The following is a 25,817-nucleotide window of genomic DNA, read 5'->3' on the forward strand; positions in this document are numbered from 1 at the left end:
TTGCAAGTTGAAGACAATTTCTAGGTATGCTCGCGAGCCACTTTTTGTGTTTTTTTATTGATATTTCGTAGTCCTCACACAATTATAATATTGTAGCCAAACTAGCATTAGCTTCGGTTACTGCACAGCACTTAGCTTGCGCATGTACTGGAAAAAGTATGTGCGCAAGTACTGTGCAATAACCGAAGCCACACAGGCTGTGCAGACCTCTACTTACTACTTAACATTCCATAAAACAGCTAATTCCGTTCCGTTCTCAGTTTGTTTTATTAGCGACATTTCTGTCAGCAATACCATGAAATTACTGTTGACATTTTTCATCAGCGTCATCGTGCTCCAAGCCTTTCCTGCGAATGGTAAATGTATATTCTCATTCCTTATGCTGCAAATCAAAATAATTTTGCTGGAATTAAATAATTACGATCAAGTGATTGCTTTATGCACCAAGATTAAAGAGCAGTAGCGTCACTGATCAATCCGATATTTCTTTTAACGTTTTTCTAGCGATATTAATTTCAAATTATAGTCCAGTCTTCCTGCTCGACTTCCCTACATAATGCAGGGATGCAAGTGGACCTGGTAACCGACTGTAATACACCACAAACGTCCCACAACCGACTGCTCTGGAGCCGATAACATTTCAATTTCAGAAAGATTCGTTAACACGAGGTGAATGTCTGATATGTGCCACCTTGAGACAAAATGGCACCATCCGCAGTCCGGTTTTCGCCCACGAATGTGAGCGTTCATCGGATAACCAGTATCTACTGAAACCACTCTCTAGAATATATATCGATGTCAGATGTTCATGGGAGCATCGAACCCTTTTAACTGCGTAATAGTACACAGAAGATTCGCCTAATCAGCCGAACACGCGCTGCCATCATCAGCAGCAGGAGCGCAGCGATTGTCTCGATCCCGTCCACCCGGAGGTCATCAACCCAGTTCAAAACCAGCTCATCCAACTCATGCTCGTCCAGCTCATGTCTCAGAAGTGCGTACAACGCAAATCTGCGCAAAGATGTGCGACATTGGAATGCTGTCAAGCCTGATATTTCTCGGAATTCAGTCTGCGCTGGGCTTAGAGATCCAGAAGAAACATTTTTCGCGGATGCCACAAATACGCAACAATGGAGCGTCACATTCGCGCACTGCACTATTGCAGCGTTGGGGTCGTACATTTTCAGTGACTTACCACACGTGCAGAGCTTATCACTGGAAGATGGTTGCAGCTCAGATCTGTCTCTGATCGACGACTTTCCCAATGCGTCTAAAAAGCGCCGCCGGCTCTATCTGTACATGTTCAGTGATAAAGGTCGAGAAATGATCCGGAAGCCGCATGGTGAGTGCTCGTATGCATGATACCGTTAGTTTCTCAAGAAAAACCCAGGTCTTATTGCACGTAAGGAGAGAGGAGAAATTGACGTTACAGGAAGTTACCAATCACCCCTTGTTTATACAGGGGTGCATTTCGGGTGTGCTGAGTGTGGATTGCGCGCAAAATTTTGACTGCCACTGTATTTCAGATAAACAATATTGCCGGCCACGAGTATTCGTAGGACACTTCTTGCTATGGCCTACAATGCCGATAAGAATTTTCGCTTTTTTGTGCATTTGAGGCAAAACGTGAGGCCGAGTATGCGCCGTATATTATCAAAATTAGATCGGAGTGTTACATTAAATGTTTTGGTAAATGTTCTGGTTTTGTGTTTAAAGGCCATCGCGCAGCGAATTAATATAATCCGCATTGGCCATGCTCTGTTTGAGAAGTGTTGCGTATGTAGTAACAATACCCAAATGGCAAATACATTGGTTTTGCCCGCCATTTATATTCTTGATCAAGGCAACAATCTGGTCTACAGTACATGCGGGAACAGCTACATAGGCAGCTACAACTACGGTACATGCGGGAATATGAATGTGCTGCCAGTGTAATTATGCATGTACATTTCTTGACATGTCCCAAAAAAGGGCACCACAATTAGAGGGCATAACCGATAATTATTAGCAACATTGCGATGACTACTGTACATATAGCACCAGCAGATATTCTCTCGCGATAACCATGCGAGGGACGATAATAATCAGTCCAAAAAATGAAGTGAGGTTTTAAGTGTGGCCTTCGAAAGCTGTAAGCATGCGAGTTCCTTGTTCGTTAGATTTTCTTGGATTCTCAACATACCAGTACTGGCAGTACAGACTAAATAAGCATACCAGCGGAGTATAGCCGGCTACCTCGGCCAAAAGATTATTCCACTCGAACAGCTGCTTCGTACCCCAGACGGCACCATCGTACAGTGTGAAACCAATAATAGGGAATGTCTTCTTGAATTCGCGCGCCAGTTCTTATTCTGTACATAAAAACATTCTTATTCTGTACATACATTCGGTTCTTATTCTGTACATTCTTATTCTGTACATATAAACGAGTCGAATATATTACTCGTACGAGTATAGTATAACTCGCAGAACATACTGGAAAAGCGTCTGCACTCTATGGACCGATACCATTCCGGCATTCTGTGCAGTATGCATTAGTTAATCATGCTTTTACGTGGAAGGTTAAGTAACCAGGTACGTTTCTGAAATCTCTGAAAAAAACGAATGTTATGCTCAGGAAACGGACGGAGTCCAAATCACAGACCACTTCACGTTTGCTTCACAGAAACTTTTTTAAAATGTTTAAACCACATGTTTTTTAGAATGTTTAAACCACCAGCACAGTTGAACAAATGATTTTAACGCCAATATGTTTAAGTCATCGTGTGGTACAGTATCATAAACAGTACAAGAATTTCTTTGCGCACGAAAATTACGACAGGTGTTAGTTCACAAACGGGTACCATGTACCAGATAACCAGATAATTTAATTCTGGGCAGCGCGTTGAACACCACCACGAACCTTTGGCAGCACTGCACTAGTGCCGGTGACTTCGGTAATAGTCTGTGCGATCCAAGTGCCAGCTAACCTGCAGGATGACTGCGGCATAGCTCTTGCGTCTGAAAATCCTGAATGGTGAATGACAGTACACAGAAGTGACAGCCACGGGTGCGGTTGGTGTCGCCATTTACAGTCAAACATCGAACCCACTAACGTCTTCTTTGACTAAACGCACGTTATTCCGAGATTAATTATCCTGAAACGGATCTGCATGTTAAAAATCTACGGAACTTGCACTGCTGTCTCCCATCCAACATGGCTGCAGCAAAAAGCTGCTCGTTTGACAACGGCAGTTCGCGTTGTTGTCAATGTGAATAAAATTAATCACCGAAACTTAATTGATTTTCTCAAGCGATCGGTTTGCGATTGATCGATAAGAACCCCTCGCGAAGTTTAGATCATATCAGTGTTCACAATATGGCTTGTCTCCTTGAACTGGCTCCTTAGTCCTTAAGTATAAAACATCAGGCATACGAGCTTCGGTTGCTGTATCGGTAAACAATAGTAACTGATACAAACACGTACCTTTCATCAGTGAAATAATAATTATTTCACTAAAAACTTATTCTATACTTCCGGTCCCATCTTATCTTGTTATACATATTTCCAATAGCAGCACCATGAAATTACTGCAGACGTTGCTAATAAACATTATTCTGTTCCCGGCCTGTCTTATGCACGGTAAATATATTCTATGCTCATCTTTAACTATTTCCCTGAAAGAGTAATTGATAGCTTATCCCGTCTTAACAGATGGTCATACGGATCTGGAAACCGATTGCAACACCTTTCCAAACATCGCTCAAACGACTGCCGTGGAACCGATAGCGTTTCCGTTTCGGACTGATTTGTTGACACGAGAAGAATGCCTGCTCTATGCCGAACTGAGCCAGAATGGCGCTATTTGTAGTCCAGTTTTTGATGTCGAAGAATGCGAGAAGACATCGAATGACGAGTTCTTGTTGACACCACCCTCTCGGTCATACATCGATGTAAGATGCTCATGGGAAAATCGTACCATTCTGAGCAATATTACAAAGAACATCCATTTGATCAGTCCAACACGAGCGGCTATCATCATGTTGAAGGAGCGCAGCGATTCTTTCGATCCAGTCCACGCGGAGGTCATTGGACCGATTCGAAAACAGCTCGTCGAATTACGCGTCCCGGAAATCCGCACCACAATTATCAGTGCAAAGATATACGACATTGGGATGCTACCGAATCTAATACTGCTGGGAATTGGATCTGGACTGCGCTTAGAGATCCAAAAGAAACATTTCTCGCGGATGCCACAGATACGCAGCATTACATTCTCGGGCTGCACTATTGCAGCGCTCGAGCCGTACACTTTCACTGATTTACCGCACTTGCAGAGCTTATCGCTCGAAGACGGCGTCGGTTATAATCTATACCAAATCGAGAAATACGATGCCGCGATGCGCCGCGTCCATTCGGGCATGCTGAGTGACGAGGATTTAGAGATGTTCCGGAAACTGCACTGTGATTGTTCCTACGCTTGGTATCGCAATTTTCTCAAGCAGAAACCCGATCTGATTTCCGATAAGAGAAAAGGAGAAGTTGCGATTGTAGGAAACTATATGACACCATCTGTTGACATGATTTTTGCATTTTTGGCTGCGGTGCTCAGAGTTGACTGCGCGCAAAATCTAACTTATACCAATGTTGAGCGTACCATGGGTGGTAGCCAGTATTCCTACAACACATCTTGCTATAATTTACAGTGCTGAGAAAAATTAGAATTTCGAAAATTAGAATTTCGGTGTTTTGTCAGGCATCTTTATCCCACATTAAATTTTATCTTTGCAGACCAGAATGAGGTATCTCCGACCGTGGTTACCGTGGTATGAGAACGTGGTATCTCCGACTTTGACAGTGATCTGATTTTGCCGAAATCGTTTAATTAAAAACGTTTAAGAACAAAATCTCGTTAACGGGAATCTTAAATCGCTTTTAAAGATTCTTGCGGCAAAAAGATTATCAAGTACTAGAAAAACGCACCAAATGATTCAATGGAAGGTCAGTCTACCATTCCGGCATTCTATACACTGTTCATCTGTAATGCAGAGCCTCGAATTTTGTGGCTAAGTACCCCCAAGATAAATTTCTGAATCTCTGAAATGCTTCATGTAGTGGTCAGGATATTGATGAAGTCGAAATATTAGACCGCCTCTCGTTTGGTGGACAGCGATGGTTTTAGAAAGTTCCTTTTATTATGGCACACGTCAGCAACCGGTTGTTGAGGCACAAATCATTTGTGCCAGTGCGCCGATACATTTAAATTATGTTACGTCGGCATATGTAAATTCAGTCATTGGGCTGTAGAATATTAATACTATAATACGATATACAACCTTTGCGTGCGAACGTTCCGGTGATGTACGTTCTGGAAATTGGTGCCATGTACCGGATAATCTAATTCTGGGCAATCGTGTAGTCACTAAATGAACAAGCATCAGTATTACGTCCGGGGAAACACAGTGTCCAGACCCTTTACTGCACACATGACTGTTACCATTCTCAAAAAATACACCACAGCCTCACCTGTGGCACGTTTCGCACCAAAGGAAAAAACTGGGTCGTTTTTTTTCTTCCTGTAGGCACGGTAGACATCTGCATACAGGCTGTAGACACCATATAGTCATGCCGGTAGTCACCTGATGTCTGCAGCAGTGACACCAGTCGGGAACAAAAACTTGACAGTGTCTACATGGTGTCTAGTTCTACAGGTTGTCTACAGATGTCAGATGACTACAGTGACTACAAGAAGAAAAAACACGTTTTTGGTTTTTTCTTTGGTACGAAACGTTCCAAGTTTAATGCATGTACACCGCACCAATCGATGGAAAGTTAGAGTTGGCAACGCCTGGGGCCAGCACTTTGCATCTACTGAAAAACAACTCAAAATGGTGCATTTCGGAAAATATAGCGTCATGCATTTTTGTTAATTACGATGGCGTCATAACAATGTATGCCGTTAAAGTCCTACGGAAGCTGGACTACTTTTCTTCCCATTCGAGTATTCGACCATCCTGCAGGATGATTGACGCTGCCAGTTTGATAGCGGTAGTTCGTATTTAACTGGTAAAAGATTAAAAAATGCTCTGATTTTCCCAAGTGACAACCTTACGATCGAACGATATGAATTTCCCCAAAGCTGGAGATAATATCTCAGTTGGCCATGTCGTATAAGGAAAGACGGCTTCTAGCCTTCTAGGTCCTTATACCGTATGTATTGTCCTGTATATTATAATAATTATTATAAGGCACACTTTAAGCACTGTAGCACATACAGAGTAATTGCTAGTGACTCTTCCACTCCCTGGTACTGAAGTAGTGCACCACTCCGAAAAGTGCTCCGCATATCCGGACCCTCGCCTCATTCTTTTACCGAGACGTGTATTAGTTTCGCCATGAAATCGCTGTTGGCAGTGTTAGTAAGCATCCTTTTGCTGCCAGCCTGCCTTATGCACGGTAAACAAACAATATGGTTACTGCTTACAGAAGGTTATTTGCCGAAGACTCCGGTAGCAGTACCTGTGCAGTTATCGTCAGGATATGTTCTTCTTTAATAGGTGGGAATATGGATCTGGAAACAGACTGTAACATAGCTCCAACGGACACCCACATGACGGCATTGGACCCCCCAGCGCTTTCATTTCGGACTGATCGCTTGACTCGAGAAGAATGTCTGACCTATGTTAACTTAAAACAAGATGGCGTCACCTGCAGTCCCATTTTTGGCGTCGACGACTGCAAGCCAAAATCGAATGACAAGTATCTGCTAAAGCCACTTTCGAGAACTTACATTGACGTCCGATGTTCATGAGAGAATCGCACCGTTTTAACGAATATTACAAAGAATATCAACCTAATAAGCCCAACCCGAGCTGTCATCATGACTTTAAAAGAGCGAAACGATTCTTTCGATCCAGTCCACCATGCAGTCATCAACCCGATTCGCAACCAACTTATTGAACTCTCCGTTTCAGAAGTTGTCACGCCGTTTATTTACAAAAAGATATACGACACTGGGATACTACCAAATGTGGTGCTACTCAAAATTCAGTCCGGCCTGGGCTTGGAGAGCCAGAAGAAACATTTCTCGCGGATGCCAAAAATACACAGCATAACATTTTCGCACTGCACTATTGCTTCGCTGGAGCCGTACACTTTCACCGATTTACCGCTTTTGCAGAGCTTGTCGCTTGAAGACGGCGTTGGTTATGATCTGTACCGAATAGCGGAATATGAACGTTCGTTGCGCCTTCTCACTCCGGACATGTTCAGTGACGAGGATTTGGAAATGTTCCGGAAATTGCACTGCGATTGCCAGTACGCTTGGTATCGCAATTTCCTGAAGCACAAGCCCGAGCTAATTTCCGGCAAGAGACAAGGGGAAGTTGCGATTGTAGGGAACTATATGACACCATTTGTCGACATGCTGTCCGCGATTTCGGCTGCGGTTCTCAGAATTGATTGCGCGGCAAATCTGACTTACAGTAATGTTGAAAATGTCGAAAACGGGAGTCAATATTCGTACAATACAACTTGTTATAATTTGCAGTGCTAATAAGCAAGAGAATTAATTTTAAAAATCCGGTTTTGCTTGAAAAATGATTTTTTCGTCGCAAATAAAATGTAATAACTGAACACAAGTGACACAGCGATGTGAATGCCGTTTTTTTTGCTCAGTCTTCAGCACTGCATCTGAATGGTATCAGAGTGTTACAATGAAAAGATGACAATCCTATAGCTCTTGCAACGGATTCATTGCTATTATAAGCTTGACTGCTGTCTACAATTACAGCTGTTGTAATTTAATCTGTACCGGTTCGCGTTAAAATGTTGAGGGCGATACTATTCCATGACGATATTAATTGCCCGGAAAGTACAGACAGAACAAGTGTTCTGGACCTTGAAAGTAATTAAGTGGTGCAAACTGTATTACCATTTTTCAACGACAGTGCAAACTCGTTAAATACTGTACATAGTACATAGTACATACTGTGTTGTGTATGCAGTATGCGAACCAGAACAAGCTTCTATTTACCGCTGCTTTTATTAAGAAATTTTTTCATTATTTAAGCAGTAACTGTCCATGTAGCGATCTCCCGATACGTGCACAATGAGACGAAGTTGTTCTAAAATCTTTTCTTTGCGATAACACTGCAGCGTAGTTGTTGTTGATGTTGATCAGGATAAAATAAATAAATAAAGTAAGTAGCGGAAATGAAAATTGACAGTATGTAAGTAGATTTTCTCAAGCGATATGAGCGATGGCATGGAACGATATGAATTTCTAGCAAGGAGAAGATAATCTCCATGTATACTCGAGAGCCATCTTTTGGCTTGCTTTATTGATAGGATTTCGTAGTTAATAGGTATTACATTCTTATATCATAGCCTTACTTGCATTTTAAACATACTAGGACAAGTATATTTTGCGTAAATAGTAAAATAACATACAACTACTAATGCCATAATTTTTCATAAAACAACCAATTCGCATTGACTGTGTATCCGTTCTCAGTTTGTTTTACGAGTATCATCGAGATTTCCGTCAGCAACACCATGAAATTACTGCTGATATTTTCCATCAGCATCATCGTGCTCCAAGCCTTTCCTGCAAAGGGTAAATGTGTAAAAGTATCTTCATTCCTTAGGCTAAGCTACATGATGACTTTGTGGAGATAAAATTAGAACGAGAGTGACTGCATAATGTTAAAAGGCTGAAGTGCGATAGCCGCCCCTAATCGAAAGCCGATATAGATTCCTTTTAACACTCTTAAGCGTTATTAATTTCACATAAAGTGCCAGGCGTCGTACTCTGTTTTCCTACATACATAAAGTGAAACCTTTATTCATAAAGTCTGTAGTTAAACGAGTGTCGTTATATGTGCAGGGGGGCAAGTGGATCTGGAAACCGACTGCAACACCGTCCCGAACGTCACACAACCGACTGCTCTGGAGCCGATAACGTTTTCGTTTCGAAACGATCTGTTAACACGAGGCGAATGTCTTATGTATGCCAACTTGAGCCAAAATGGCAAAATATGCAGTCCGATTTTCGGCGTCCACGAATGCGAGGGTTCATCGGATGACCAGTATCTGCTAAAACCACTCTCTAGAACTTACATCGATGTCAGATGTTCATGGGAGAATCGAACGCTTCTGACCAATATCACAAAGAATATCCATCTAATCAGCCCCACACGAGCGGTTATCATCAAGCTGAAAGAGCGCAACGATTCTCTCGATCCGGTCCACCTTGAGGTCATCAATCCGATTCGGAACCAGCTCATCCAACTGCATGTCTCAGAAGTGCGTACAACGCTAATTTGCGCAAAGATATACGACATTGGGGTGCTGCCAAATCTGATATTTCTCGGGATTCAGTCTGGATTGGGCTTAGAGATCCAGAAGAAACATTTCTCGCGGATGCCTCAGATACGCAGCATCATATTCGCGCACTGCACTATTGCAGCGCTGGAGCCGTACACTTTTACTGATTTACCACACTTGCAGAGCCTATCGCTCGAAGACGGCGCCGCTTCCGATCTGTCTCTGCTCGACGACCATCCCGATCCGGCCACAAAGCGCCGTCTCTATCCGTACATGTTCAGTGAAGACGGTTTAGAAAGTATCCGGAAGTTGCATTGTGATTGCTCGTACGCTTGGTATCGCAATTTCCTCAAACAGAAGCCCAGTCTAATCTTCGGCAGGGGACAGGGTGAAATTGCTATGGTGGGAAACTACATGACGCCATTCATTAACATGATGGACGCGTTTTCGGCTGCCGTGCTCAAAATAGACTGTGCGCAGAACATTACTTATCACAATGTGCAGAGAAACCTTCGCGGTAGTCACTATTCCTACAACACATCTTGTTATGACTTACAGTGCTGATGCGAAACAAAATTCTAAAAGCGCGTTCATGTCTAGAATAATCGTCGGTAAAGCAAATGAAATTTAATGACTGCAGTTTGCGATGGTAAATTTCAGTTCATCGGTAATGTTTGATAACGGACGATGAATGTCTTGAATACCGAGTTATTATTAACAGTTGTTGACACTTCATTGCCTTTTTATGTTTATATATCACAATTACAAGGATTCTAGCAAAGGCTTTTTAAGTTTTACATCTGTCGGTTCATTTCAGAATTTCAAGGGTAATGACTTTTCTAGTCCACTTACCTATTTTAATTCAATAAAAGTTTGTTATTTATCGGCAACCGCAATAAGCTTTCGGCACATGGCGGTATCGAAACATTATATCTATTTGACCAGTCTCCATTGCCGTTTTTAATAACTCTGCCTGGCAACATTTGACTGATGTACCGTTCGACTAACACCGTGATACAGATACTTTTATATCTAATTCTGTTTGATTTTCCCAGTCATGCTACGATCACGGGAAGTTGGGCAGAACCTTATCTTTATTTCCGGATGGGCATATATGAACCTACTATACCTGAATATTACTAGTGCCTTCTACAAGCATTGCGACAGGATAATCGTTAAAAACGCTACAGACACCTCGATGGAACGCTTGATTTTCTCATACGATAAGGATGCAATAAACGATACAGCTGGAAATGTAAAAGATGTGTATTAATGTTAACGCAGTGCCAGTATTTTACGGCCGTTTGGTACGGCTCTTATCTTGATTGCTATACACTCACTACTAAATCTCTATACCTTTTATAACAGGTCCCTGGAACTTCCGGTCCCAGCTTTTTACTAGCTTATTACTCCCGTTTCTGTCTTACAACACAATGAAGTTACTGCGCGCAGTATGGGTGTCCATGGTGCTATTTGTTCTTCCATCTGGTTTTTTGCAAGGTATTTTAATGAACAAACGGTGTATGTGGGGTGTTTCTAAAGCGTGGTCACCACGGTCGTGGTCGTGGTCGCTGTGGGCGTGGTCGGGGGGGGTGTTATAATTTTTGAAAAGAGTTATGTTAGTTAAGTGGAATAAAAAAGGGTGCGAGGGAATAACTGTAAGCATAATCATGAAACTTTCAGTCTTCTCTAATTATTCGACAGTAGCGTATGAACTAACAGTGCAATAGTTAAATACTGAACAGTGAACAGTGAATCGGAGACTTCCGCCCACCCTCGACCACAACCACATTATCCCACACTCGACCACTAACGACCACGACCACTACCCCCCACGACCACGCCCACAGCGACCACGACCACGACCGTGGTGACCACGTTTTAGAAACACCCGTATATGTGCACGCATTGCTGGACATAATTTCGTATACCGCCTTTTCTGTGTAAAAATTACTTAGTACTGAGTGATGCTTTGTGCAGACGCACCTACTGATTTGGAAATCGATTGCAACACCCCGCCAACGGCCACACAGATCTCAGCGGTGCAGCTGGATCCCAATCCATTTCGGACGGATCTGTTGACAAGAGAAGAATGCCTGGGATACGTTAGCCTGCACGAAAGCCGGAGCATATGCAGCCCTGTGCAGTCGCGAAAGGACTGTGAACCTTCGAGCAATGATCAGTATACGATAACGCCAATATCACGAACCTACATCGAGGTGTTGTGCTCATGGGAAAATCGCACCTCGTTCGCCGAAATCACGCAGAGTGTCAGCACAATTAGTCAACGTCGAGCTGTCACCATAAGACTCAAGGAACGCAACGACTCAACCGATCCGATTCACTCTGATGTCGTTAATCCCATCCGTGAGCAGATCATCGAGCTGTCCATCTTAGAATGCCGTACAACGCGCACAACCGCCAAGGTTTATGACGCCGGGATGCTCCCAAACGTGATAAGGTTTACGATGCAATCCGGGTTGCGTTTGGAGATTCAGAAGAAGGATTTCTCGCGGATGCCAAAAGTACGAATGATCAGCTTGTCATCCTGTACCGTTGCCGTCCTGGAACCGTACACTTTTACCGACCTACCGCACCTGCAGAGCTTGTCGCTGGAGGACGGCGTTGGTTTCCATCTGCGTCGCTTGCAGATGCATCCAAACCGGAGCGAATGGGATCCCGAGACTTTCGGTGAAGATGATTTAGCGATGGTCTGGAAACTACACTGCGACTGCTCGTATGCGTGGTATCGCAATTTTCTCAAGAAAATACCGAGCCTTATTACCGGCAAGAATATCGGAGAAATTGGCAGTATTGGCAACTATAAGACACCTTATGTGGGCGGGGTGTCGTCGTTATCTGGCCTGCTTAGCGTAAACTGCACACACAAGCTGACTCCCGATAATAGTGATATTGGCAGCAAGTATTCCTACAATGTACCTTGCTATAACATACAGTGCTGATACAAAATGGCGTTAATTTTCAAATGCATTGCGGTCAATGCCCTTCATTGATAAACTGCTACCTTGCGTCAATACTTTAGTCTTTTGTTACTGTACATAGGTTTCAAAAGCAGCCTTGTCGTTAACAAATTATTATTGTTACGGTTACTTATGCCAGCAACATTCAAAGATCCACGCCTCTTTGCGTCGGGACTTGTTTTGGTAATCCAAGAATGTAAAAGAAATGGTCAATAAAAATTGTTACGAGCAGCGCGTTAGTGTGAACTGTCAAGTGCTCTGTTGCGATATTTTTATTAGCTTGGTACTATTATTAATATTTGCATATTGACGTACATTTTGACCGTTCCCTGCAGCCAACGGTTGTCGAACCTAAATCTGTGTATAAGGGCAGCAAAAGCTGTGACGAACGCGAATAATATTTAAGCGACGCAGCAGGAATTTTTGTCGCTTTTCAGCTGGGATATCCTGTAACAATCATGTACATGTGTTCAATATGATTATATGACTAATTTCTCAAGTGCACAATTCTGCTGTTCTTGTAAAAACTGAGGCCGTACCACTTCATCATGCTCAACAAGCAGCGGAAAAATTTATTTTTCGTAAAAACTGGACAAGAAGTTCGTACATCAGTATTGTACACGCTTTGGAATCTGCCAAAAGATATTACCGAGGTTAACACGGCAAAAATGCATCCCGCACTTTTATCAGCCATGACCCTGCTGCTGGGGTTTGTGCTTGTAGCTGGCGCACCACCATTTGGCTTCCTTCCATCTCAGCTGAATACCGGTCAGGCCCAGATTAAACCAGTAAGTAATAATAATTTTAATGTTAATGTTATCAGGAAACTAAGGTATGAAACTGATTCTAATTATTTATAGAAACAGTGCATGAACGTTTATCTTGTGGCTTTCCCTGTTCGATGCATTTGAAGTAGTACAGCTTTCTATAATTTAACAGACGAATTGGAAAAGAGACAAATACCGTTAAAAATAAAAAGACTTGTGTTGAGATCAGTTTTTTGATTGCGCAGTTTGAAAGCGGTAGTAGCAATGTCGTTGCGGTCAATCCGGCTATCGGCAACCCGGCCCCGGTCTTTGCTCAACAACCCGGCCCCACCCATTTCCAGATTCCCACATTGAACATTCCAAAAGAAACCATGCAGCAATATCAACAGGTCGCGGTAAACGGTGTGACGGCCATTCAGAATGCCGTACAGAATTTCCTCACTGGAGTGTTCGGAACCTTCAAGAAAATCTATGAGAAGAATCCCGATAAAATTATTAACGCTGCTAATGCAGCGGTGCAGGCTGTCAACACGTACCAAGCAGAATACGCTCCCTTTGATAAAGAAATCAGCGATGCCTTCAGCCAGTCTTTTCTAAACAACCGTAACCTGACGTATCTGTTCGGTAAAATGCCGGATACACCTACGAACGGAAATGGTGCTTATCAACCTTATCACTAACGAGATCAGCCATTTTTCTTGCCAGCAGCAAAATAATTTTCCCACGCAAATACAGCGGTCGTGAAATGAAAAGTGTAGTTCGATGTTAGTTATTTTGTCAATCTTTGGCTGTTAATTGTGGTATTTGGGCGTAACTGCTCGCCTATAAAATTAATACGTACATAATAATGAGATGACGTGCGTTTGATAAGACCAATTTAATTGTCAAAACAAATGACGTGAAAATGCATCAGGGATATATTCAAGGCACGGTACAAGCGTACGCTGAAAAGCAATTTACGCGCTTTGCAATAGTCGTCATCAAAACAAAATTATTATCACAAAAAGCAACGAAATCCCGAGCACGACAATAAGCCGTTTACAAAAAATGCACAAAGCACCAATACAGCAAACGAACAGAACTGAAAATACCAATAAACACAATACACTGTGCAATTGTGTATGCTGTACACTGTACAGTTTGCGATTAATGTACAGTAATTAAATTTTATCTACAGGTTTATTAATACTAATAGTAACAGACACTAACACTAATAGAAGATTCTTTAACCATGGTAATGCATGTACAAGTACTCGTACAAGTTTAGTGAGCAGGAAACAGAATTTTAGTTTGGAGTGTGGCAGCACCACAAATATTGCAGTTTCTCGTAATTACATTTCCGTCTTCGTTTCCGGAGTTGCGACATTCGACAGCTCTTCCTGCGCATCGCTAGGTTTTGCATCAGAATTATTAGCTTCCACAAAATCACGCATATATCCCACTTTATGTTGTGCCACATATTCCGCGCTCATATGCGGTTCGAAGACATTATCCGGAGTTGCATTCCCTTCGCCACCTGGAAGACATGTTTTCCGCTCCAAATTTAGCGGCTTTTCGTTGTTGATGAACTCGCTGTCCGAACCCAGGCGCTCGCCTTCGTAGTCTCCTTCGTACTTTTGCGAAGGCATAATGTGGGCAAATGGTTCTTGTTGCAAGTGAGTGAGCGGATCGCTCGAGAGGGGAGCATCCAGCGCTTCATCCATTTGTGTCACGGAAGAGGCTTTCATTCGCTCCAGCTCTTCGTCCGTTTGCAAATCTCCGAACTCGGTTATGGTGAAAGGACGGTCCGACATGATCGCACACTGAAAGGCTCTTCAGGGTCCCGGTGATCTATGCGCACATCAAAACTGTCTACACCGCGTAAAAAAAGGAGAATACATTGCTAATCAGTGGAAAAAGCTTGCAAGTATTTTGGAAACTCACCGCGTTATCTAATGGCACCAAACGGACCCAAATTGGCGTTTATACTGCGCAGTATCCCATGCCAGACACTCTACTATAAACATACAAACAAATCAGTGCAGCTCAAATCAGTGTGGTACGTGGTGCTCGCTTAAACGCTTGCGCAACTTTCGCTCGACTGTTCAGCGGTGAAAGCTTTGCAAATCGATGGTCGACCATGTGCAGTGCATGTAAAGATGGTAAACTGCCCAAAATCTGCATTCTCCATCAGGCGCATGAGCCATGTAGAGTGTGAGTGCACTCACTGCACTTGCCGTCAGTGCGTGCAACACACAATGAAATTGTGTGTACCGGTATTGGATTGCCGGTATGTATGCAGATAGCTACAGTATAATCCACTTTATACAGCTGCGCTGTGTACATATTTTTTGAGTTTATAAAATACTTCTGGTTGTTGAAAGGGTTTTGTGCATATGCGATAACTAATTACCCGCAGAAACAGCAAAACCATTTTCTATTATAATTCGTAATTCTCGCACATGCTTAAATCTTACATACTTGTACTGTAAGAAATCAGTCCCTCTTAATTAACAGAGAATTTTATACGGCAGCGTCTCAATAAGGATAGTGATGCGGTACATGGTGCCGGGTGTAACTGTACAGATATGTACATCTACCGATCGGTACATGCACTCTCCCGAACTCCAAAGACAACAGCGGCCGAATGATTTGTGTATACTGGACGAAAACCGTTTGTGCGCAAAATATCCAGCTGTAGAGTCATGGCAGGTTAGATTCTGGGACGTTTATAGTATGCAAAAAGGTGTACAACGTAATAAAAAGTCACATCATGTGCCGACACTTCGAATGTAGCATTTAATCGCAGAACATAGGTATGCAGCCCAGAAGCTCGGTTCTAAACTTCTAGCATTCTTTTCGAATTTTAAATCAATGCATTTCATTTGATTCGAGAGTTTTTTTTAAATAATTGTTGAATTCTGGTTCGGAGTAAGAACGATTTACAAAATAATCAAGATGCAGTTATGAAGTACTATCATCAGTATTATAAGACTAATGACAGTACATATGTAACTCTCACACGCACGATCATGCGCGAAGCCGTAATGATTAACCAAACAGAAATAAACAGCGGTAGCGCTGCGGGAAATAATTCGACTGTTACAAACCACAAAATTAAATTTTTATTTCTTACAGGCTTCTGGTAATCGTCTAGCGAAGTGTGTCTTGTTGCCATGCGCAGACGTGAGTACTTTATTTACGAGTATTTTACTGAAAACACCTCCAGTACTAAGTACTTACTCCATGGCACTGAACGTATGTTAATCAATGCATACAATATGTACATCATGACACAATGTGTACACTGTACAGGGCACACACATACATACTTATTGTAGTTCTGGCTGTAATATTATGACTTATCCATCTGAAGCGCTCGCGTGGTATTTACCGTTTCACGGTACATTGTACTCTGTAGTTCGTAACTTCGTATCATAAAAATCAGTTTAAGTAATTTTATCCATAGGTTGATGGGTTTCGGTCTATTGTTTATCTGCATTCCGACCATGCTCTCTGAACACCTTATAATGCAGGGAGTGAATATCACGTGTGTTGTGCGCTCGTCGAGTTGCGATTAGGCAACAAAGTAATAATTTTGCGCTAACTTTTGCCACTGGATGCGCTGTATCAGCCTGTGTTTTACTGATGGCTTATACGAGTAAGAAAACAACAAGGAGCATCAAACCTTGCAAAGCTTCGACGAAACTGATCTCGACGAAGAAAGCTGATGTCGCTACCGCCGGTGACCCCTACGATTCTTTGGACGATACCGTTGATTCGTCGACTACACCGACAAAGCCGGGAAGATTCTCCAGCTCGCCGCCTCCAGGTTTCGAGTGCGCTAAAGTGTCACGGATTCCGGAAGCATCGGCAACAAGCAATACTGACGTTCCCGAAATCACCAGAACACCACTTCCAAATGCGAAACAACAAGGAAATTCCGCGCTACCCAGTGTACACAGACGCTCTCCCCAGTTTTCTCAACCACAACTGGTCTGTCGACACGCCTCTCCAATACGTTCTAAAAAGGTCGCCCCCCTTCGACCGTACAGCTTATCTGATTACAAGCAGCTGAATTTGAATGTGAAGCTGGGCGGACTGGGCCCTAATACGGGGCCGGAACAAGAACGAATTCGAAGCGTCCAGAAACGATTACGCGATTTGGCTAAGCAGTGGCATACGAAGAACAAGGAGAAAGAAAGTGTGGCATTAGCGGCAAGAGAAGCTCGAGCTACTAGCAACCCGAGCGAAGTCACGACGCCGTCGGCGCGAGATAGTACCATCGACCGCGCTGCTGTGTCCAGTCACGGACATCTAAAACGAGAACGACTTGTGAATCCGATGCGCTACTTGAGGAAACAAAGTCCGCCATGTCGACCTATTGTCCTTCCCGTATTACGACTGAATCGTTTCATGAAAGAAAGTATTCCCGTGGAAACATCATCTAGATCGGCATCGACGACTCAGTCAGAAAAAAAGATACGTACGGAATTGAAAGTCCTCAGAAAATCAAAAGAAATGGACAAGTTAGCGGAAAACCAACTGGCCGTCTTGGGGAAGCTTTTGGATGATCAGGCTAATTTAGGTTGAGTTTCCTGTTTTCCATGAACTGCAAACTAAGAAACCTGGATGGCGACATTAGTTAAGACCAATAAATCGCTAAATATACCTCGTATTAGCGTTCTTTTTTTCACAGTCGCTTCATTGATACAATTTCGCTCCCTCGTTCTGATACTCATGCACCTTTATAATTTTCCTCTTGCATATGTGCCTCTTATTAAAAAATGAACATTAGTCCGTCCCTGACCTATGTGCGTTTCAACTGCGCTAGCTTGTTAGTGTTGAGAAAAAAATTTCCCAGGACTTTTGACAAGGCTGGACGTTGTACCTACTCGCTAGGACCACGTGTCGCAAGTTGTGACTAGGTGATCATGACATCAGCAATCAGCATGTTGTCACTTGTCACTGTAGACCGGACGAGTGCAATGCAGCCAAGCGATTATCATTATCACTCTCAAAGACGACTCGATAGAATACATCATGCTAATATGGAGAAAATAGTCTACGGCGTTTTCGAAAATTATTTCAGTCATTTTCAACCCGTTATCAAGTCTGATAGTCAGTACTCAGGATCGTACATCGTCTATATTAATTTTACATATAATATTTAAAGTAGATACTAAACCGATAAGACCGTCTCATTGATGACAGTACCGCGCTGTGTCTCGGCATTCGGCGGCAGTTTTATCAACCACATGCGAGTTATTCATTACTTTCATCAGCTAGCACGTGAGCGCTATTATTGACTGCATTGCTACACTTCATTATAAATTTTCTAAGTACCGGTAAGTAGCGATTTATATTACGAGCAATACGTTTTCCAAGCAGCCAAGAAGTTTTAAAGACCGGTATCGTGCGAAAATTTTATTCGACCGGGTTTTACTTGCGTTGAAAAGCAGTTCACGAAGACATAATGAACCAGTTCCTGCAACCTGTGCTGGTTGTCCGGGATCGTACGAGCCGCGACACCAGACGTCGTTTCCAGCTGCAATGGACAATTGAAGATTTCTCGTCATACCGTAAGATTACGGCGTATCAGTACAGTGCCGGTGTGACAATGGCTGAACTGGGAATGGAGGCGTATGCCGGACGATGGCGTGTCTGTGTTGTGCCGCTTCATAAACCCGTGACCCCGAAAACCGAACCACCGGTAATGGATACCAAAGGATCCGCACAGCCAGCTTCAAGCGTCCTGGCTCCTCCAACTTATTACGTAAGTTTCTAGAACGTTTCTTTAACGATCACGGATGCCGGTCCTTATTTTCACAAATTATTTACTGCTCACGGTTTTTAAAAAAAACTTAAAAAACTACGTAATCAAAAATAAGTAGTTTCCAGACCTATTAGGTATATAGATGAGCTTAATAATCACGCAAAAAAAAAACTGTGTGCAACAGATTTATATTTTGTCGTTACTGTAAAACATCTTTCGAAAGAAAGGCTTACATATCCGAGAATATGGAATATACAATTTGTACGTCGGTATCACCAACTTGGCTTATCATTCATTTTACGGTACGACGCACAAACTCAACGAAATAGCTACTTATTGGTATTGCTGAAACGAGGTTTGGTCACGATTTCTGCTTTGTAAATCGAATTGCTTTTATAAGTACACAGTACATAATTTTTCAGGTTTGGTGGTTTTTCTAGGAGGCAGTCCTTCAGCCGGAGGATCTGCAAGGAACTGATAACTCTAAAAGCCTGAACCCCCGAGAACAGCGCTTCCGCCAACGGAACCAGTGGAACCGGAATCCGAAACCCAGGAACAGAAATACGTTTCAGTTTATCTCTGCTTCAGCGACCCGAAAACAGCCTACAAGAAGTACAGCGGCGAACTCGGTTGTTTCGTACAATATAAAACAAGGTGCGCATAGAAGAAGTGCTTGACTTTGCGAACAATTATTTATTGCGGTAATTTATTCTGCAGTGTGTTTACTGGAAAATTAATGGAAACGCCCGTTGCGTCTTGTCCGGTGTCCAGGCCCGTAAAATTCACCAATACTACCACCCTCTGGGGCTCCACAAAGGTGGTGACCCATGACCGTCTTTTCGGTGTCGATAAAGTGCCGGGGATTATCAAAAACGACTGCATCACCGTCATCATCGATGTCACATTATTCGAAGAGCCGGAAACTGTGCGTGTATCGGAGACGACCAACAAACAGTCACCGGCGATTTACGAAGCGTTCCTCCAACGTCAATTACAGATGCTGTGCTCCGAACAACATCGGCAAGCGGCGGACTTCACCTTGTATTCCAATGACGGTAATGATTTTCATGTGAATCGCTTCTTCCTCATGGCGCATTCACCGTTCTTCGCGGCCTTACTGACGGGTGATTCACCGGAAAAGCGTCAGGCCAAATATGAGTTTCCGGATCTGGATGGGAATAGTGTGGAGATTATGTTGGGTTATTTGTACGGCAGTTATGTGGACAAGATTCATAGCGGCAATGCGGAGAAAGTGCTGGATATGGCGGACAAATATCAGGTTACCGGTCTGCGTGTAGTATGTGAAAAAGCCATGGCGGAGAATATTAATGCGGGGAATGTTGTCGAGTATCAAGTGCTGGCGCGACAGAAAAATCTAGATGTGCTGATGAATGCTGCCTTCCAGTTCATTGCGAATTACCAGTCTGTGCACTCGAAGGGCAGCAAATAAACAGCGCCGGTTTTCGATAGTGCAGTACGATGGCTTTGTTTTATAAATGTGTTTGCGTTCAAGCACTTGTCTTACTAATTACTGTTGGCAAATTAGCATGATTAAGAAGCTATGCAAATGACCAATAATTATTTAAAAAACAGTTTACGAGCAATGGTCATTCTATTCAGAATTGGCTTACGAGCAATTTAATCGGTGGCAAAGCGCTAGGTGTAAACCACCGCGTTCAGTTATTTAGGAATTAGGATCATTATTTGGGAGGCCTTTCAGTTGATTTGCGGATAATAAATTCGCCTCTACATTTCCGAATAAGCAGGAAGTCTTCACTGAGTCACGGACGAACGTACGAGTATTATATATTACAGCACATGATTATGTCGAATATTTTAGAGTACATTCTTATAATATGCCGCATATTGCGCGTATTAGTCAAGTATCAGTGTATCACCGATTCACCCTTGCACTTAAACTTTGAAGAGAGTATTGGATTTTGCCCTCTGTACAGATAGAGCTGTGTACAATAATACTTGGAACTTTTAAGTGCTATTGTTTTAAATAAATATTCACAAAATAACACCAAATCCTGGCAGAGACGACGGAGCAAAGCATTGAATAATACTGAATAAGCCGGATGTGTATCGATTGTCTCACACATAGGGTAGGCTATAAAGATAGAAGAGCCTAATATATCAGACCTACAGAGTACTCTAGGTTTTGTAGCAAACGAACATTTGACAGATCTCTCCATATTAAATTTTGGCACGACGTATTAAGCGGCTTTCGATCCTTCGTCTGATCACGTCTAGAATAACCAGGTTGACAATTCCGTTTAGTTTCTACCTTGGCACAGAGAGTATTACCCAGTGCTGCAATTAATCGAATTTTAGAAATGGCAGTTTCTCGTTCCGGCAACCGGATCGTCGTGAAGGACCGTGCCCACCGCGAAAGCGTCCAGCTCACCTTGGAATGCGCTTTTCACAATTTCACTTCGTATATGAAAACCTCCTTGTATATCTACAGCAGGGGCGCCACTCTAGCCGAGCTTGGATTTCCTAACATGGGCGGTCGCTGGCGCATCGCAATTCTCCCTTGCCGAAAAAACGCCACCGACAACGAAAATTATGTGTGCGTGTATCTGTATCTGTGTGAAGTTGATCTGTTATCCACGGAGCCTTACAGCGGAACAGGCACACTGAATGTTTCTGGCCACATAAGGTAAACTTTTTGCAGTTGCACTTCGTTCTCAAATCACTGCCAAGGTATTTTCGGAATTTTAAGGAAAGACCGTCGTAAGATATACTGCTATTCTACGTAAAGTCTCCTAAATAAAATAGTACGTCATATTACGCTAAAATTTTGTTGTAATTAGTGTGATACTGGCGATAATGTCACAGTGACTGGTTACACTTTGTTCTTTTAGTGCAGCGACGGGCAGTGCTAAGAATATTTCCGTTGGCGAATCACTGGATATTCCCGAAATCGAATTTTGCTACGATCGTACTAACTTCGGATCCGAGACGCTGATAAACCATCGCCAGCTGCTGGGCGCAAACGGCGAGGCTGGCCTGATACAAGATGACGTCGTCACCATAAGAATCGATGTCTCCATGTACAGGAGCAAACCATCCGAACCGGAAGTGGTGCGGGTGCCGGAAGTAGCGCCACCAGCAACCGTGTGCCCCCTCGAGTTCCACCGCCGTCAGATGCAGCAAATGCAGCAGAATAATTTCACCGATTTCCGTCTGCGTTCCAACGATGACCGTGAGTTCGCCGTACATCGCTTTCTTCTGGCGGCCCATTCGCCGGTCTTCTTGGCCATGTTGACGCATTACTCACAGGAGAAGGTCCAGTCATACTGTGATTTAGCGGATACGGACGGGGAAAGTGTGGAGATCCTGCTGGATTATTTGTACGGATGCACCAGCGACCGCATAACCGGCGCTAATGTGGAAAAGACACTGATTATGGCAGATAAATACCAAATTATGGATTTGCGCGCAGTCTGCGAAGGAAAGATGGCGGGCGATGTTGATGTTAACAATGCGATGCACCGTTTCCACTTGGCCAGTCAACGGGGACTCCAGGTGTTAAAAGCTGCTGCATTGGATGTCATCGCTCAGAATATGCGGGTGGTCGGCAAAGACAACGAACTGAAGGCAGTCATAAAATCCGATCCCGATCTGTTTGAGATTATCATGCATTACTGCGCCAAATAAAATCAACCGCTACCCAAACTGAGCACTATGCTTACTGTTTTGGATTTCTAACCTTTGGATTGTATAAATCGGCCTAGGAGTTGGATGTTTTCATGCTTTTAACCGTTCCGTTCATGCGTTCTGTTAATAAAAAACATACCGTACTCCTTCAAAAATTAATATCTATACTATATCGTAATGGTTCAGATTGTGCGGCACAGAGGCAGTATTAATTGTAAAGCAGTTCTTGAAGTACCGATAATTATTTGGCATTATACGTGATGTATCGAATGGTACAATGAATAGAAGCAGAACAGCACTACGTAAGAATATCTATACACCATGCACGTAAATAATAACTGCTACGAACACCACACCACGTAATGGTGTCGTATACGTCCACGTAATTATGTAGTATGCAAAAGTGTTTGCAAGTACGGTTGGGAAATACATCTGATTTTCGAGTCCAAAAGCTCAGCATTAATTAGCAGGATAAAATACATACGTATACTTGCGTACCAGTTTATTACAGTCTTCAATGATGCTTTAGTCATAATTTAATTATTAATTTAAAGAACAGACTACAAGTATAGAAGATGCTCCTTGTTATGTCATCCTTAATTTATGGGCTGTGTATGTGCGCTGCAGTGTTTTTCATGGAACTGTGAAACCGCTTTTGTGTGATGTACGTACTTGTACATTTAATTTTATATGTTGACGATGAGCAAACTGTATCATTCTGTACATGATGCATTGACATGCTTTGTACTTATAGTAATCTTTTACCAGTTTAACCATACAGTTCTGTGTATTGTACGCAACGCGAATACCAGCATTCGTTGCGCAAATTGAAATCCTGTTGGCATCACGTTCTGTGAAGTCAGAATAAGGACAACTGAATGTTGCGTTGTCTCCAGGATGTTCGTCTGATTTTACAGCTCACCCTAAGTCTGTTTCTTGAGAATTTAAAATCAGTACAAAGTCGGATTTTCGAACCTCCATTAGTGCGTAATGGTTATTGCGAACCAGTACGAGTTTTTTTATCAGTGCCTTTTGATTCCGTGATAATTTCGTGTTGGTCACTCGGCCAAAACTGTGAACGTCGCTTGCTCCTTCTGACTACTTTTGACTAATTAATTTTAAAACACACAAAAGGTACCACTAGATTCAAACAAGTCTGTTTGTTGCAATACTCCACTGCCTATAATTTTTCTGTCTTGGTATTTTTGAAGCAGTTGGCGTAGTCATGTCAGCAAAACGTCTTCGGACATCTGGGGAGTTCTCTGCAGTGAAGAGCCACCCCGAGAAGTCGACCATTGTCAAGGATCGGACGAGCCACAACAGTATCCCCTTCAGCCTGGAATGGACGATACAAGATTTTAATCTGTATAGAACTACCTGCACGCTTCTGCACAGTCCGGGCATCACAGCATCCGAACTCGGCATCAACAGTTTTGCCGGACGCTTTCGCATCGGCATTTGTCCATGCGTCACGGTGGAAACGGGGAGATATGTGAGCGCTTTCCTAACGCTCACGGATGCGGACGCGAAATCCAAGGCTTATACCGGAACAACCGAGGTTAATGTGACGTTCACGATAAGGTGCGGTGGTTAGAATCAGTCTGCTAAAACTTTCATCCATAGAATACCGTTGACTGCAAATCAGAATTTAAGTTTATGAGATTTTATTACTTTTTTTGAAAATACGAATTGTTTCCAACCTGTTCTTATTTATTAACTGTTTTACATATTGTAAAAAAAAATGCACTGCAAAAGACCATTATGAAATCAGAGCTCCTCCATCCATACAACGTAAACTGAAAGCATGGAAGTCGACACGCAGTTAAAAAAATTATCAAGAAAAGAAAATCCACAACTGGAAACAAGTCAAGTGCACACAAATCGCCACCACTCGTTTGAATAGAGAAGCGTTAGTTCATAATTTACCTTTTTCGTTACAGTGCAACAACTGGAAATGCTATGGATGTACACATCGGCGCGCCGCCGACTCCTCCAACTATATGCAGTTTCTATTCACCTGGCTCCTCGTATGGACATCACACGTTCGTCAGCCATGCTCAGCTGTTCGGTACAAGCACCGCCGTCGGCCTGCTTAAAGACGATGTCGTGACTTTCCGCATTGAAGTTACCATCTACGGTACCGACCCGACCGGAGCACCGGAAGCGAAAACCGTTCGGCTGTCGAAAGTCGAGTCACCTGTCAGTCTTTGCTACGGCGATTTCCGTCGCCGTCAAATGGACGAATACCGCGCAGCACCCAGTCTGTACACCGATTTTATATTGCGTACCAGTGATGGTCAGGAATTTCCTGTTAATCGTTTCCTGCTGGCGGCTCATTCGCCGGTCTTTTCGGCCATGCTCACGCATGATTCCCAGGAGAATCAACAGGCACATTGCGATCTGACGGATGTGGATGAAGAAAACGTGGGAATTCTGTTGGATTATTTGTACGGATGTGACACGGACCAACTAAACACGGATAATGTGGAGAAGGTGCTGTTTATGGCCGATAAATACCAGATTATGGACCTGCGTTCCGTGTGCGAGGGGATGATGGCGGAAAGTGTTACTGTCGATAACGTCGTTAACCGGTTCCTTATGGCCAGGCAGCGTGGTCTAGACGTTTTAAAGGATAGCGCATTGCGAATCATGGCACAGAATAAGCTGGTGGTCCTTAAGGATAAAGTACTGAAAGCAGCAATCCAGTCGGACCCCGACCTGCTGGAAATCATCATGGAATACTGTGCCAAATAAATTTATTTGCAGTTTCTCGTATTCGGCATCGTTTGGTTTCTGTTTCATTTTTTTCAGTACTGTATTTCAGTACTGTATTCAGTTAACCTTAGTACCATTTTGCTCAATGCCTATAAGTTCACGATTATTTAGCGTTTTTTTAATGACATGCGTTGTTGGCTGGTGTTCAAATAGATGAGGCTAATTTAGAAAGGCACTGGCAGTATCCTTGTGATGTAATCTAGTTCTATCATACTAAACTCTTGTATTCTAAAAATTTAACATCATTACTAATCATAAAACCCATAATTTATGGGATCTCAATTAGAAACTCGTAATATTTTGGGCCGCAAACATGTGAAAAGCAACGATTCAGGACAGGTGCGGATACGCCGATATTGATGTACTGGGCAGTCAAAAAAGGAATTCGCAGCTGTTCACTGCGTTGCGACCAAGATAACGACTCATTATTTGCTAAAAAGCAAATACTTTAATGCATAATATGGAGTCATATGCTGCAAATACTGGGAAAAGACAAATTTTGCCAAATGGCGTATATGGGAAGTTAAACGGCTTGAGAAAAGTTTCCGCTAATCTGGCCTTTCACT

General features: G+C 42.9%; 9 protein-coding genes across 10 annotated transcripts; 8 read left to right on the plus strand and 1 right to left on the minus strand.

Moving 5' to 3' along the window:
• Positions 1-3,405: 3,405 nt before the first annotated feature.
• Positions 3,406-4,837, plus strand: LOC129594676 (uncharacterized). Its single transcript, XM_055491447.1, has 2 exons — positions 3,406-3,622; positions 3,695-4,837. Exons 1-2 carry the CDS (start codon positions 3,562-3,564, stop codon positions 4,690-4,692), a joined length of 1,059 nt encoding a protein of 352 aa, XP_055347422.1. The 5' UTR covers positions 3,406-3,561; the 3' UTR covers positions 4,693-4,837.
• A 3,475-nt stretch (positions 4,838-8,312) lies between these two features.
• On the plus strand, positions 8,313-10,030 carry LOC129594678 (uncharacterized). The gene is made up of 2 exons (XM_055491449.1): positions 8,313-8,597; positions 8,868-10,030. Exons 1-2 carry the CDS (start codon positions 8,537-8,539, stop codon positions 9,869-9,871), a joined length of 1,065 nt encoding a protein of 354 aa, XP_055347424.1. The 5' UTR covers positions 8,313-8,536; the 3' UTR covers positions 9,872-10,030.
• Positions 10,031-10,438: 408 nt separating this feature from the next.
• Positions 10,439-12,453, plus strand: LOC129594698 (uncharacterized). The gene is made up of 3 exons (XM_055491471.1): positions 10,439-10,562; positions 10,676-10,807; positions 11,288-12,453. The coding sequence occupies exons 2-3, from the start codon at positions 10,741-10,743 to the stop codon at positions 12,268-12,270; spliced, it is 1,050 nt and encodes a 349-aa protein (XP_055347446.1). The 5' UTR covers positions 10,439-10,562; positions 10,676-10,740; the 3' UTR covers positions 12,271-12,453.
• Positions 12,454-12,861: 408 nt separating this feature from the next.
• Positions 12,862-13,919, plus strand: LOC129594657 (uncharacterized). The gene is made up of 2 exons (XM_055491420.1): positions 12,862-13,076; positions 13,301-13,919. Exons 1-2 carry the CDS (start codon positions 12,957-12,959, stop codon positions 13,733-13,735), a joined length of 555 nt encoding a protein of 184 aa, XP_055347395.1. The 5' UTR covers positions 12,862-12,956; the 3' UTR covers positions 13,736-13,919.
• Positions 13,920-13,931: 12 nt separating this feature from the next.
• Positions 13,932-15,175, minus strand: LOC129594658 (uncharacterized). Of its 2 annotated transcripts, none has more exons than XM_055491422.1 (2): positions 14,979-15,175; positions 13,932-14,906 (listed from the first exon to the last, which is right to left on the minus strand). In XM_055491422.1, exon 2 carries the CDS (start codon positions 14,846-14,848, stop codon positions 14,387-14,389), a length of 462 nt encoding a protein of 153 aa, XP_055347397.1. In that variant the 5' UTR covers positions 14,849-14,906; positions 14,979-15,175; the 3' UTR covers positions 13,932-14,386. The 2 variants fall into 2 exon arrangements, with proteins under 2 accessions (XP_055347397.1, XP_055347396.1); XM_055491421.1 differs by having other exon boundaries at positions 13,934-14,885; positions 14,979-15,173.
• A 1,196-nt stretch (positions 15,176-16,371) lies between these two features.
• Positions 16,372-17,847, plus strand: LOC129594677 (uncharacterized). The gene has a single exon (XM_055491448.1). The coding sequence runs from the start codon at positions 16,683-16,685 to the stop codon at positions 17,625-17,627; it is 945 nt and encodes a 314-aa protein (XP_055347423.1). The 5' UTR covers positions 16,372-16,682; the 3' UTR covers positions 17,628-17,847.
• Positions 17,848-18,395: 548 nt separating this feature from the next.
• Positions 18,396-20,452, plus strand: LOC129594701 (speckle-type POZ protein-like). Its single transcript, XM_055491475.1, has 3 exons — positions 18,396-18,810; positions 19,251-19,464; positions 19,528-20,452. Exon 3 carries the CDS (start codon positions 19,547-19,549, stop codon positions 20,258-20,260), a length of 714 nt encoding a protein of 237 aa, XP_055347450.1. The 5' UTR covers positions 18,396-18,810; positions 19,251-19,464; positions 19,528-19,546; the 3' UTR covers positions 20,261-20,452.
• Positions 20,453-21,149: 697 nt separating this feature from the next.
• LOC129594626 (TD and POZ domain-containing protein 2-like) lies at positions 21,150-22,476 on the plus strand. The gene is made up of 2 exons (XM_055491377.1): positions 21,150-21,475; positions 21,681-22,476. Exons 1-2 carry the CDS (start codon positions 21,150-21,152, stop codon positions 22,474-22,476), a joined length of 1,122 nt encoding a protein of 373 aa, XP_055347352.1.
• Positions 22,477-23,701: 1,225 nt separating this feature from the next.
• LOC129594628 (speckle-type POZ protein-like) lies at positions 23,702-25,230 on the plus strand. Its single transcript, XM_055491378.1, has 2 exons — positions 23,702-24,057; positions 24,417-25,230. Exons 1-2 carry the CDS (start codon positions 23,702-23,704, stop codon positions 25,228-25,230), a joined length of 1,170 nt encoding a protein of 389 aa, XP_055347353.1.
• Positions 25,231-25,817: the final 587 nt, after the last annotated feature.

Source organism: Paramacrobiotus metropolitanus, unplaced genomic scaffold, assembly GCF_019649055.1.
Source record: "Paramacrobiotus metropolitanus isolate TYO unplaced genomic scaffold, Prichtersi_v1.0 Parri_scaffold0000070, whole genome shotgun sequence".
In the NCBI taxonomy this organism is placed as follows: Eukaryota; Metazoa; Tardigrada; class Eutardigrada; order Parachela; family Macrobiotidae; genus Paramacrobiotus; species Paramacrobiotus metropolitanus.

Coding starts and splice junctions, on each gene's coding strand:
- LOC129594676 (XM_055491447.1), top strand. CDS start 3,562: ATGAAATTACTGCAGACGTTGCTAATAAACATTATTCTGTTCCCGGCC. Junction 3,623..3,694: donor CCCGGCCTGTCTTATGCACG/GTAAATATATTC, acceptor CCGTCTTAACAG/ATGGTCATACGGATCTGGAA.
- LOC129594678 (XM_055491449.1), top strand. CDS start 8,537: ATGAAATTACTGCTGATATTTTCCATCAGCATCATCGTGCTCCAAGCC. Junction 8,598..8,867: donor CCAAGCCTTTCCTGCAAAGG/GTAAATGTGTAA, acceptor TTATATGTGCAG/GGGGGCAAGTGGATCTGGAA.
- LOC129594698 (XM_055491471.1), top strand. CDS start 10,741: ATGAAGTTACTGCGCGCAGTATGGGTGTCCATGGTGCTATTTGTTCTT. Junction 10,808..11,287: donor TCCATCTGGTTTTTTGCAAG/GTATTTTAATGA, acceptor TGCTTTGTGCAG/ACGCACCTACTGATTTGGAA.
- LOC129594657 (XM_055491420.1), top strand. CDS start 12,957: ATGCATCCCGCACTTTTATCAGCCATGACCCTGCTGCTGGGGTTTGTG. Junction 13,077..13,300: donor GTCAGGCCCAGATTAAACCA/GTAAGTAATAAT, acceptor TTGATTGCGCAG/TTTGAAAGCGGTAGTAGCAA.
- LOC129594658 (XM_055491422.1), bottom strand. CDS start 14,848: ATGTCGGACCGTCCTTTCACCATAACCGAGTTCGGAGATTTGCAAACG.
- LOC129594677 (XM_055491448.1), top strand. CDS start 16,683: ATGGCTTATACGAGTAAGAAAACAACAAGGAGCATCAAACCTTGCAAA.
- LOC129594701 (XM_055491475.1), top strand. CDS start 19,547: ATGGAAACGCCCGTTGCGTCTTGTCCGGTGTCCAGGCCCGTAAAATTC.
- LOC129594626 (XM_055491377.1), top strand. CDS start 21,150: ATGGCAGTTTCTCGTTCCGGCAACCGGATCGTCGTGAAGGACCGTGCC. Junction 21,476..21,680: donor AATGTTTCTGGCCACATAAG/GTAAACTTTTTG, acceptor TTGTTCTTTTAG/TGCAGCGACGGGCAGTGCTA.
- LOC129594628 (XM_055491378.1), top strand. CDS start 23,702: ATGTCAGCAAAACGTCTTCGGACATCTGGGGAGTTCTCTGCAGTGAAG. Junction 24,058..24,416: donor AATGTGACGTTCACGATAAG/GTGCGGTGGTTA, acceptor TTTTCGTTACAG/TGCAACAACTGGAAATGCTA.